This window comes from Colobus angolensis, unplaced genomic scaffold (assembly GCF_000951035.1).
Source record: "Colobus angolensis palliatus isolate OR3802 unplaced genomic scaffold, Cang.pa_1.0 Scaffold201, whole genome shotgun sequence".
In the NCBI taxonomy this organism is placed as follows: Eukaryota; Metazoa; Chordata; class Mammalia; order Primates; family Cercopithecidae; genus Colobus; species Colobus angolensis.
In genome coordinates, this window is record NW_012115167.1 from 4,592,578 (window position 1) to 4,604,740 (window position 12,163).

The 12,163-nt window shown below is 39.8% G+C and overlaps 1 protein-coding gene across 1 annotated transcript in view; it reads left to right on the forward strand.

Moving 5' to 3' along the window:
- PAPOLG (poly(A) polymerase gamma) overlaps positions 1–12,163 on the forward strand; it is a 47,505-nt gene that overhangs the window by 21,900 nt on the left and 13,442 nt on the right. Inside the window, exons 8-13 of the mRNA XM_011941819.1 lie at positions 2,166–2,255; positions 6,572–6,710; positions 7,643–7,715; positions 8,830–8,950; positions 9,633–9,717; positions 10,102–10,155. Of these exons, the coding sequence (XP_011797209.1) occupies positions 2,166–2,255; positions 6,572–6,710; positions 7,643–7,715; positions 8,830–8,950; positions 9,633–9,717; positions 10,102–10,155 (562 nt within the window). The remainder of the gene's footprint in view (positions 1–2,165; positions 2,256–6,571; positions 6,711–7,642; positions 7,716–8,829; positions 8,951–9,632; positions 9,718–10,101; positions 10,156–12,163) is intronic.

Sequence of the window (12,163 nt, forward strand, 5' to 3'; positions counted from 1 at the left end):
CCTCCTGGGTTCAAGCGATTCTCCTGCCTCAGCCTCCTGAGTAGCTGAGATTATAGGCATGTGCCACCACGCCTGGCTGATTGTTTTGTATTTTTAGTAGAGATGGGGTTTCTCCATGTTGGTCACACTGGCCTCCAACTCGTGATACCAGGTGATCCGCCCACCTTGGCTTCCCAAAGTGCTGGGATTACAGGTGTGAACCACCTCACCTGGCCTTCACTGGTCTTTAGTATACTACAATCCAATGTTAGAATATTTTATCACTCTCAAAAGATGCTTTATACACATTTGCAGTCATTTCCCTCTCCAATCCCCAGTCCCAGGCAACCACTAATCTGCTTGCTTGCTTTCTTTGTAGATTTGCCTCTTAAAGACATTTCATATAAAAAGAATCCTATGTGATCTTTTGCATAAGAGTTCTTTCATTTGGCATGTTTGTGAGGTTCATCCATATTCTGTTTTGTTGCTGAATAAAAATGATAATTTCTTAAAGGTTAGAGTATGGAGTCTAAAATCATATCAGACTTTTTGTATTCTGTTACATAACAATCCACTGATCACATAACAATCCACTGATCTGTCTTGTTCTTTGAGTGGTCCCTTTATTCATGCATGATTCTGTACTATCATGCCTTGGTCATTTGGAAAATATTGGGTCACAAAGTTACTTGGATCTTCCAAATGTTAATACACATTTCACTGTAAAATGTGAAAAAAAAAACCCAGCATTCATTAATATCACCACCAGTCTCAGCGGAAAAGTATGGAAAGGTGTCAAGTTCATAGTAACAGATAAAAGTTGTCTAAAATTCAGGTTTGACTTGAAAGGTTAAATTTTATTGTTGGCAACACATTTTGTCATTTTACTTGAACGGAGGGGTTCCTTTTGTTCATTTTTAAAGAAATACCTCACTGAATAACTATAGTTCATCTGCCAATTACTTTTTCAGGTAAAACTGGTGTTCCTTGAAAAAAGCAGGCGGTTCAGCTTACAACTCACACAGTCTCACGTGTTCTTTCCCCACCTTTATTTTTATTTTTTTATTTTTTTATTTTTTGAGACGGAGTCTCGCTCTGTCGCCCGGACTGGAGTGCAGTGTCCAGATCTCAGCTCACTTCAAGCTCTGCTTCCCGGGTTTATGCCATTCTCCTGCCTCAGCCTCCCCAGTAGCTGGGACTACAGGCACCCGCCACCTCGCCCGGCTAGTTTTTTGTATTTTTTTAGTAGAGACGGGGTTTCACTGTGTTAGCCAGGATGGTCTCACCTTTATTTTTAACTGCAAATGTTTGGTGGTGAAGATATTTTTTTCTGCTAGTACAGTTTGTTGCCCCATCTTGATTGACGGCAAAGGTACCTGCAGTTTTATCCACCGTTTCTTTTGCACCATCAATGCAAATGTTAACATGGTGAAAAAAGCAAAGAAAGCCTTAGTATTATTATAAAAAAAGTTTGACCTCACAAATTCCCAGGGGTACCCAGACCATACTTTGAGAACCAATGTCTTTTTTTTTTTGAGACGGAGTCTCACTCTGTTGCCAAGGCTGGAGTGCAGTGGCGCGATCTCGGCTCTCTACAACCTCCCCCTCCTGGGTTCAAGCGTTTCTCCTGCCTCAGCCCTTTGAGTAGCTGGGATTATAGATGCCCACCACCACACCCAGCTAATTTTTGTATGTTTAGTAGAGACAGGGTTTCACCATTTTGGCCAGACTGGTGTTGAGCTCCTGACCTCAGGTGATCCACCCACCTCGGCCTCCCAAAGGGCTGGGATTGAGAACCACTGTTTTATAGTCTCTTTTGTTTAACCGAATCACTATTGGACTTTGGTGTATTTCCAGATTGTAACAGTAAATTACAGTATTTGTGGAAAAGGTTTATATTGAAGTAATTACAGTGTTGTAATTGGGAGGTGTTTGATTAACAAATATGGAAGAAAACTAAAAAATACTCAGACATATCACATTTTGGATTGCATTACCCAGGTCTTTTTTAATTATCCTAAAACAAACTGATTTCTCCTAAGTGCTAAATTTCATATACATAAAATAGACCCTGATGTTTTATTATCTTTCATATTTTTAGTATTCGAGAGTCTGGAAGTTAGGAGGGCATTTGAATTAACTGAGTATTTGCTGCATGTTGAAAATGAATGCTTTGTCTTTTTCAGGATGTAGAGTTACTGATGAAATTTTGCATTTAGTGCCAAATAAAGAAACTTTTAGACTCACCCTAAGAGCTGTCAAATTATGGGCAAAACGTAAGTATCCCTAGTCTTCTATGTTTGCATTATAAAATTCTAATTTTCTCTTGCCAGTGATAGAAGCACATATAGAAACTTTGAATCTAATGATATTGTTGGAGGTTGAGGGCCAATAAACTCTGGAGTAGCTATTTGTTTTTCGGGTACAATGGTTATGGTGTTTTGATAAGTAGTGTACCTCTTCCTACCTTGGGTAAAAACTAAAAGCCCCTGACTTTTCGTCTTAGGTTCAGTCAGGCAGTCAGAATAATTCAGAAGTTGAAGACTGACACCCTCCGTGGGTAGCACCATCTTATATATCTTTGTATTCCCACCCGCAGAGTCTGGTCTTTACTGTAGTAGGTGTTCATTAAGTGAAGAGCCCACAGTGATGACTTTCACTTGTTTTTACCTTATAACACTTTTGTAATAAAGCCTGGAACTGTTACTAGTTTATATATATATATATATATATATATAGGTTCATAAAAATCCCTTTGCTTCCCACTGAGCTGGCATAGCACATTCTGTATTATTATTTAAGCACATCTCTGAGATATTGCAGGTTTGGTTCCAGACAACTGCAGTAAAGCAAATTACAATTTTTTTGTTTTGTTTCCCAGTGCATATAAAAGTTACATTTACACTATACTGTAGTCTTTTTTTTTTTTTTTGAGACGGAGTCTCGCTCTGTCGCCCAGGCTGAAGTGCAGTGGTGCAATCTCAGCTCACAGCAACCTCCGCCTCCCAGGTTCAAGTGATTCTTCTGCCTCAGCCTCCCAAGTAGCTGGGACTACAGGCATGCACCACCGTACCTTGGTAATTTTTTGTATTTTTAGTAGAGGCGGGATTTCACCATGTTTGTCAGGCTAGGCTCGAACTCCTGACCTTGTGATCCACTGGCCTCGGCCTCCCAAAGTGCTGGGATTACAGGCGTGAGCCATCAAGCCCAGCTCCAAAATGTGTTTCTTAAGTGGTAAAACAAGAAGATAACTCCTTGATCCATGGGCTACAGAGTAGATGCTGTATTAGCAGACATGAAAATAACTTTAATCTCCTAGTATATGTCCACTAGAGCTCTTGCGTGACTAGGTGCATTGTCAAAGAGCAGTCCTAGTTAGAAAGGAATCTTTTTTTTTTCTGAGCAGTAGATCTCACCAATGGGCTTTAAAATACTCATTAAACCATGATGTAAACAGCTGTGCTGTCATCTAACAAGAGAATCACCTACCCTTTGAAGCTTTGAAACCAAGCTTCTCCTCTCTAGCTGTGAAAGTCCTAGATGGCATCTTCTTCCAGTATAAGGCTGTTTAATCTACATTGATGATTTGTTGTTTAGTGTAGCCACCTTCATCAATGATTTTAGCTAGATCTTCTGGATGACTTCCCGCAGCTTCTGCATCAGCACTTGTTGCACTTTTATGTTGTGGAGATGGCTTCTTTCCTTAAACCTTATAAACCAATCTTTACTAGCTTCAGACTTTTCTTCTGCACCTTCCTCACCTCTCTCAGCCTTCATACAATTGAAGAGAAGTTAGGACTTTGCTCTGGATTAGACTTTGGCCTAAGGAAACTTTGTGTCTTGTTTGATCTTTCATCCAGACTATTAAAATTTTCCATCAGCAGCCAGGTGGGGTTGCTTACACCTGTAATCCCAGCACTTTGGGAGGCCAAAGCGAGCGGATCATGAGGTCAGGAGTTTGAGATCAGCCTGACTAACATAGTGAAACCCCATCTCTACTAAAAATACAAAATTTAGCCGGGTGTGGTGGCGTGCACCTGTAATCGCAGCTACTCAGGAAGCTGAGGCAAGAGAATCACTTGAACCCGGGAGGCGGAGGTTGTGGTGAGCTAAGATCGCGCCACTGCACTCCAGCCTGGGCGACAGTGCAAGACTCCGTCTCAACAACAAAAAAATGTTTTCTATCAGCAATAAGGCAGTTTTACTTTGTCATTCCTGTATTCACTGGAGAGTAGCACTTGTAATTTCTGTCAGTAACTTTTCCTTGGCATTCACAACTTGGTTAACTGATTGGCACAAGGAGCATAGCTTTCAGACTATCATAGCTTTCAAAATGCGTTTTTCACTGAGCTTAATCTTTTCTAGCTTTTGATTTAAAGTGAGAGACATGTGACTCTTACTTGAACACTTAGAGGCCATTAAGGATTCTTAATTGGCCTAATTTAAGTATTGTTGTGTCTCAAGGAATAGGGAGACCTGAGGAGAGGGAGAGAGATGGTTAATGACCAGTTGGTGGAGCATTCAGAACGTATACATTAACCAACTAAGTTCACCATCTTATATGGGCTTAGTCTGTGGTGCCCCAAAACGATTACAATAGTAACATCAGCAATCACTTAATCACAAGTCCCCATAACAGATATAATAATAATGAAAAAGTTTGAAATACTGTGAGAATTACTAAAATGTGACACAGAGACATGAAGTGAGAGCTTATGCTGTTGGAAAAATGTTGCTTATAGATTTGCTCAACTCAGGGTTGCCGCAACCCTTCAATTTGTAAAAAACTCAGTATCTGTGAAGTGTAATAAAGCAAAACACAATAAAACAAGGTATGCCTTTGTGTTTGTTTTATTTCATTTTATTTTTTTAGACAGGGACTTGCTCCGTCTCCCAGGCCAGAATGCAGTGGTGTAATCATAGCTCACCACAGCCTCGACCTTCTGGGCCCAAGCAATACTTCCACTCTAGCCTCCTGAGTAGCTGGGACTACAGGCATATGCCACCATGCCTGGAGAATTTGTTTGTTTGTTTTTGTTTTTTTTTGAGACAGAGTCCTGCTCTGTTGCCCAGGCTGGAGTGCAGTGGCACAATCTTGGCAAGCTCCACCTCCCGAGTTCACGCCGTTCTCCTGCCTCAGCCTCCAGAGTAGCTAGGACTACAGGCGCCCACCCCCCATGCCCGGCTAATTTTTTGTATTTTTAGTAGAGACGGGGTTTCACCGTGTTAGCCAGGATGGTCTCAATCTCTTGACCTTGTGATCTGCCTGCTTCGGCCTCCCAAAGTGCTGGGATTACAGGTGTGAGCCACCATGCCTGGCTAATTTTTTTTTTTTTTTAAGCAGAGACGAGGTGTTGCTATGTTACCTAGGCTGGTCTCAAGCTCCTGGGCTCAACCAGTCCTCCTGCCTTGGCCTCCCAAAGTAATGGAATTACAGGTGTGAGCCACAGTGCCTGGCTGAGTATGACAGTTAAAAGTTTCTTTTTGGGGTGCTGAAAACATTCTAGAATTGATCATGTTGATGATTGCACAACTCTCAGTATACTAAAAACCATTGAATTGTGTACTTGAAATCGACGAATCTTGTGGTATGTGAATTACATCTCAATAAAGCTGTTACAAGCTAAAAAGCAACACATGGCTTGTGGCTACCATATTGGACAGTGTAGGTCTAACAAGATATTAAGCAAGTAGAATTTGTCCTTGGGCTCAAGTGTCTAGTATAGTTAAAATAAAATTTGCACTGACGGGATAACATGAACAATTTGCCCTTCCTTAAAGATTAAATGCCATATTTTGTCAATTAGATGCATATTTTTCATGTTTACCATGTCTGAAATCAGTATTTTGTAGGTTTTCTTCTTTTGCTCACTTGGCGGGACGTAATACAGATAGCTATATGAGAATCGGTCATGACAGTCATGGTGGTGCACCCCTGTAGTCATAGCTGCTCAAGAGGCGGAGGTGGAGGATCAATTGAGCCCGGGAGTTTGAGGCTACAGTGAGTTATGATTGTGCCAGGTCACTCCAGTCTGGGTGACAGAGTGAGAGCCCATCTCTTAAGAAAAAAAAAATCATAGAAATGAGTAATATCAGTGGTGTATTCTACTTTATGGAGAGGTATCCAAATTCTGTGAAATACTGAAGTCTCCAGTTTTACACTTGATTTAAAAATACCCATGAATGTGATTATTAATTAAATATTCATTCTTCCCCATTGTCTCTTCAAATGTCTCCTTCCTTTCATTTTTCTCTCAATCCTAAATACTGAAAAATGGGGAATTTCAATGTAATATCAGTGGAGCCCAGTTGAGCAGCTAGAACTGAGGTGTCTATATTAGAAGGGAAAGTAAGGAGGGTAAGATTAGCAACTTATGGTTTACTAAGTAGACTATAGGCCTTATGTGAAGGTCTGCTTATCAGTTTTAATGTTTTGTTTATAGGGGAAAATTTCCAACCAACCGTCTTATGAATACAGTTACCTTGTTGAATGTCATGGATATTCATTCACCTTGTAAAGAGCAGAAAAAGTAAAAAGAATGTCACAGATAGTAGGTCCTAATAATAATTAACAAATATGTTGATTTTCTAGGACGTGGTATTTATTCCAACATGCTAGGATTCCTTGGTGGTGTCTCCTGGGCAATGCTAGTTGCAAGAACTTGCCAATTGTATCCAAATGCAGCAGCATCTACTTTAGTTCATAAGTTCTTTTTAGTTTTTTCCAAGTGGTAAGTATTTATATGTGTACTTTGACTATTTACTAACTTCTACCTATATGTAAGTTTGTTTGGACATATAAGAACTATACATAGACCTTTTCTGTTGTTTTACATTCCTTTGTAAAGGTAAAAGTATAAAACATCAAATTTGAGGCACTTGTCACCTTCTTCAGGGATTTATAAATGTGGGCCCTTAACTAGGGAGAGCAGTTAAAATAAGTTTGGCTTTGCAAATTACTAGTTATGTAGAGGTTGTTTAAGCTTTCCTCATTTGTAAAACAGAGATGATAATCACATTGATTTATTAGTATTTTCAGTAAATGTTAGCCGTTGCTGTTACTGAATTATCAGAATTAAATCCATGAAAGCAAATGAGAAGGAACTGAAAGATTCAGGTGCAAATTAGTTACAGTTAATGGAAAGTAATGTTTGCCCTTTCAGAGAACACTGCATTAAAATGAGCAGCCTTTCCTTTGTATACCTTCTTACCTTCTTCCTTAGCCCATTTCTTCTTCTTTATTTTTTTTTTTTAATTGAGACAGGGTCTCACTGTTGCTCAGGCTAGAGTGCTTGCATCTCAGCTCACTGCAGCCTCCGCCTCCTGGGCTCAAGTGATCCTCCCACCTCAGCCTGGTGAGAAGCTGGGACTATAAGCGTGCGCCGGTAGGCATGGCTAATTTTTGTATTTTTAGTAGAGACAGGGTTTCTCCATGATGCCCAGGGTGGTCTCGAACTCCTGAGCTCAAGTGATCTGCCTGCCTCAGCTTCCCACAGTGCTGGGATTACAGGTGTGAGCCACCACGCTCGGCCTTTTTTTCCCCCTTAATACCAAATACCCAGAACATTCGCTCTAGAAGGTTACAACAATCTAATAATTATAAGGTTCCATGTAATACCTGAAGTGAGATCATGTGTAAGTTAATTTGCCTTATTCATGTCAGGGAATGGCCAAATCCTGTGCTGCTGAAGCAACCAGAAGAAAGCAATTTGAATTTGCCTGTCTGGGATCCTCGGGTATGTGATTTATTATGGAGTTTCTGTAAACCTTTTAAGGAAAAGGACATTTCTCTAAATTACAGTCTAGTTAAAGATAGTTCCTCTTGTCTCTGTTCTTCCTTCTGTATGACTATTGTCCTCTTGCTCCTTCTGCTGTGGTTTCTGTTTTGTTTTGTTTTTTGTTTTTTGTGCAGATGATTTGGATCACTGATGCTGATCCAAATGTTATGTCATTAAAAATCACCCATGTAAGATGAGTGGGTGTCTCAAGGGCAGTGTCATAATCCATTGTGGAAAAACTGTCTCAAAAATAATTGGTTACTTGGCTGGGCGCAATGATTCACAAGCCTGTAATCCCAGCACTTTGGGAGGCCCAGGCGGGTGGTTCACCGGAGATCAGGAGTTCGAGACCAGCCTGGCCAACGTGGTGAAACCCCCTCTCTACTGAAAATACAAAATATTAGCTGGGCATGGTGGTGCACACCTGTAGTCCCAGCTACTCTGGAGGCTGAGGCACGAGAATCGCCTGAACCCCAGAGGCAGAGGTTGCAGTGAGCCGAGATTGTGCCACTGCACTCCAGCCTGGGTGAGTTGAGACTTCGTCTCAGAAAAAAAAGTAATTGGTTACTAATAATAAAGTACTAAAGTATAATAAAAGATTTACTTTGGGATACAATTTAAAGCAGATTCATTGTTTCAAGATAGCATAATTCTCGCATATCTTGCATTATAATTGCTTTTAGAGTGAGTGCTCATTCCTCTAGGTAACCAAGGGGAAGTCATCCATTGAGTGGGTGGTGAAAAAGGATTGAGAATCATGAAACCAGATAATGCTTTTTGTAGTTATAATACTGTATTTCCTTGATTATAAGAGATCATTGTTTATAAGATGCACATCAATTTAACAGCTTTTCTGAGGAAAAATATACTTCTGCAGTATTTCCTTTGACTTTGACTATGAGACATATCCAACTTCAAAAATAAATGTAGTTGGGGAGGGAAAATGTACTTCTTAAACTTGAGGAAATGTAGTATTTAATTTATATTTCATATTCTTCAGACTTTTGGGGAAATGAAATGAGGACAACTGAAATAGGAGAATAGATCAGTTATTCTGCTTCTAATTTCACAGGTAAATCCATCAGATAGGTATCATCTCATGCCCATAATCACCCCTGCCTACCCACAACAGAATTCTACGTATAATGTGTCCACATCAACTCGAACAGTAATGGTAGAAGAATTTAAACAAGGTAAACATGTGGCCCTGTTGCCCTTTACATATTCCCACAAGTTTTTGGTTGACAGTTTTTATTCTCTGTTACAGCTATGGATTGACAGTTAGAGTTATAACTATTTTTTCTAAAAACTCTTTCAAGTATGGTTATTTTGTTTTTTAGTAATGAGTTTTCAAAAGTATATGATAATATTAAGGCCGAAAATGGAGCCAGCCCAGTCTGGTTGAACCTAATTTTTTGTGTTCTAAGAAACAACATAATATATGTTTATATTTTGTTACTCAAGAATTTGGTGGGCCGGGCGTGGTGACTCACGCCTATAATCTCAGCACTTTGGGAGGCCAAGGCGAGCAGAACACCCGAGGTCAGGAGTTTAAGACCAGCCTAGCCAACATGGTGAAACCCTGTCTCTACTAAAAATAAGAAAATTAGCCGGACATGGTGGTGGGCACCTGTAATTCCAGCTACTTAGGAGGCTGAGGCAGGAGAATCGCTTGAACCCAGGAGGTAGAGGTTGCAGTGAGCCAAGATAGAGCCACCACATTCCAGCCTGGGTGACAGAGTGAGACTCTGTCTCAAAAAAAGAAAAAAAATAATAATAATTTGGTGTGGTGGAGTTTGAGATTTTGCAGTAGTAGAGTGATTTAAGAGCTGGTCCCTTTTCAAAATCCTTCTTTTTTTTTTTTTTTTAATTTAGGTCTTGCAGTCACAGATGAAATTCTCCAAGGAAAATCAGATTGGTCCAAACTACTTGAGCCACCAAATTTCTTTCAAAAGTATAGGTATGTGAAATTTTGTATTTTATATGTATGTGATTTTTTTTTTTTAAAGAAGAATGTTAAACATAGTTAATATCTGGTAGGTGACAGCTCTTTTATTTCTTAAGCAAGAGAGAATAGATGAACAAAAATCCTAAGAGATAAGAGTGTTTCTTTATTCTAGTAGTATCTAATCCAGTATTCGTGACTTTTTAAAGTGAATTGTTTTTTACTTGTAGGATCTAGAATTAATTTTGTGAAAATCAGAGCATATTTAATTTTCATAAACTGTGTGCCTTTATTAGCTCATTTTTTCAATGAGAGGGAGGGAGAAAAGGGGATGATTAAAAAGCAGGCCATAACAATTTTTCTGGCTTTTTTTTCTGATTGTTGCTGAAAATTCTTCAGACATTATATAGTATTGACTGCCAGCGCATCAACAGAAGAAAACCATCTAGAGTGGTAAGATTTCTATTTCAAGTTTTCTACCTACTATGTGGTGATAGTAACTTATTTATATGGTGCTTTACCATTTATAAAGTACTTTCTTGCTTGATTTTCAAAATTATTATTATTTTTTTTTCTGAGACAGAGTCTCTGTTGTCTAGGCTGGAGTGCAGAGTCGCGATCTCAGTTTTGCCATGTTAGTCAGGCTGGTCTCAAGCTCCTGACCTCAGGTGATCTGCCCACCTCAACCTCCCAAAGTGCTGGGATTATAGGCCTGAGCCACCTCTCCTGGCCTTTTTTTTCTTTTTTTTTTGAGAAGGAGTCTCCCTCTGTCACCCAGACTGGAGTGCAGTGGCATAATCTCGGCTCACTGCAACCTCCGCCTCCTGGGTTCAAGTGATTCTCCTGCTTTAGCCTCCTGAGTAGCTGGGACTGCAGGTGTGCACTGCCATGCCCTGTGCCTAATTTTGTATTTTTAGTAGAGACGGGGTTTCACCGTGTTGGCCAGGCTGGTCTCGAACTCCTGACCTCAAGTGATCTGTAAAATTATTATATCTTACTGGTGATTGTTGTGCATGACCATGGAGCTTCAGTGTTTAAAATATGCCATCAAATTAATGTTTCAGAATCAGGAGGGACATGAGCAAAAGATACATGTATAGATTTTGCTTCTTGTTGCTTCTCGGAGTCAGATTTAAGCAAAATTTTGAGCTAGTTTGGATGATTCTGATAGCACCATCTAAGTTTTTCTTTTCTTTTTCTTTTCTTTTTTTTCCTTTTTTTTGGAGACAGAGTCTTGCTGTGTCACTCGGTGGAATGCAGTGGCGTGATCTCAGCTCACTGCAGCCTCTACCTCCTGGGTTCAAGCAATGCTCTGCCTCAGCCTCCAGAGTAGCTGGGATTACAAGCACCCACCACCATGCCTGGCTATTTTTAGTAGAGATGGGGTTTCACCATCTTGGGCAGGCTGGTCTTGAACTCCTGACCTCATGATCCACCCACCTCAGCCTCCTAAAGTGCTGGGATTACAGGCGTGAGCCACCACGCCTGGCCTAAGTTTTTCATTTTTGCCATCATGTTCACCTCCAACAAAACTCAATAGAAAAGACGTCTTGTATATCGTTTTAAGATGATGGCTTAAATCTTTCAGTGTAAGCTTCTGTCAACAGGTAGGAGATATTTGTGGTCAAGAAGTAGTGTGTTCTTTCTAGTGCATCTAAATTTATCCCTTCTATCTCCCATATATTCACATCCTTGGCTCTATCAGACGGAAGCTATTAGACCACCAGAGATGGTTGTACTTTCCTTGGGTCTGACTTCTGGAAAAGCAAAACAGCAATACTGTTTTATTTTTGCTTCAAGAGTTTAATCCTTATTTCATTGATAATTAAAGGGACTCTGAAAATAATCCTGACACTGAAACAGTATTTTGTTTGTATAGATCAGGAGTCAGAAAATAGGGTCTAGGCCAAATTCAGTCTGCCACCTATGTTTATAAAGTTTTATTGGAACACAGCCATGTTTCTTCATTTACATATTATCTATGGTTGCTTCTGTGCTTGACAGCAAAGTCGAATAGGTGTAACAAAGACTGTATGGCCCAGAAACCCTAAAATTTACTATTTAGCCCTTTACAGAAAAAGTTTGCCAACCTGTCGTTTAGATGACACTGGAATAACACAGATTTTTGTAGATTTACTGTTAAAGCACACACAATTATAATGTATAAGCTCTTGCTGATGTTTTTAAAAAAACTTAAAATGTTCTTCTAATTATTCTAATTCATAAGTCATTAATAAGTAAGTTGCCATTGGTCACATTTCTTAAGTGAGATAGAAATGAAATTGCAGAAATCTGTTGAAACTTACTGTATTTTGATAGTATCTGATACAAATTTAGTGAATTCTTTTTTTTTTTTTCTTTGAGATGGAGTCTTGCTCTGTCGCCCAGACTGGAGTGCAGTGGCGCGATCTCAGCTCGCTGCAAGCTCCGCCTCCCGGGTTCATGCTATTCTCCTGCCTCA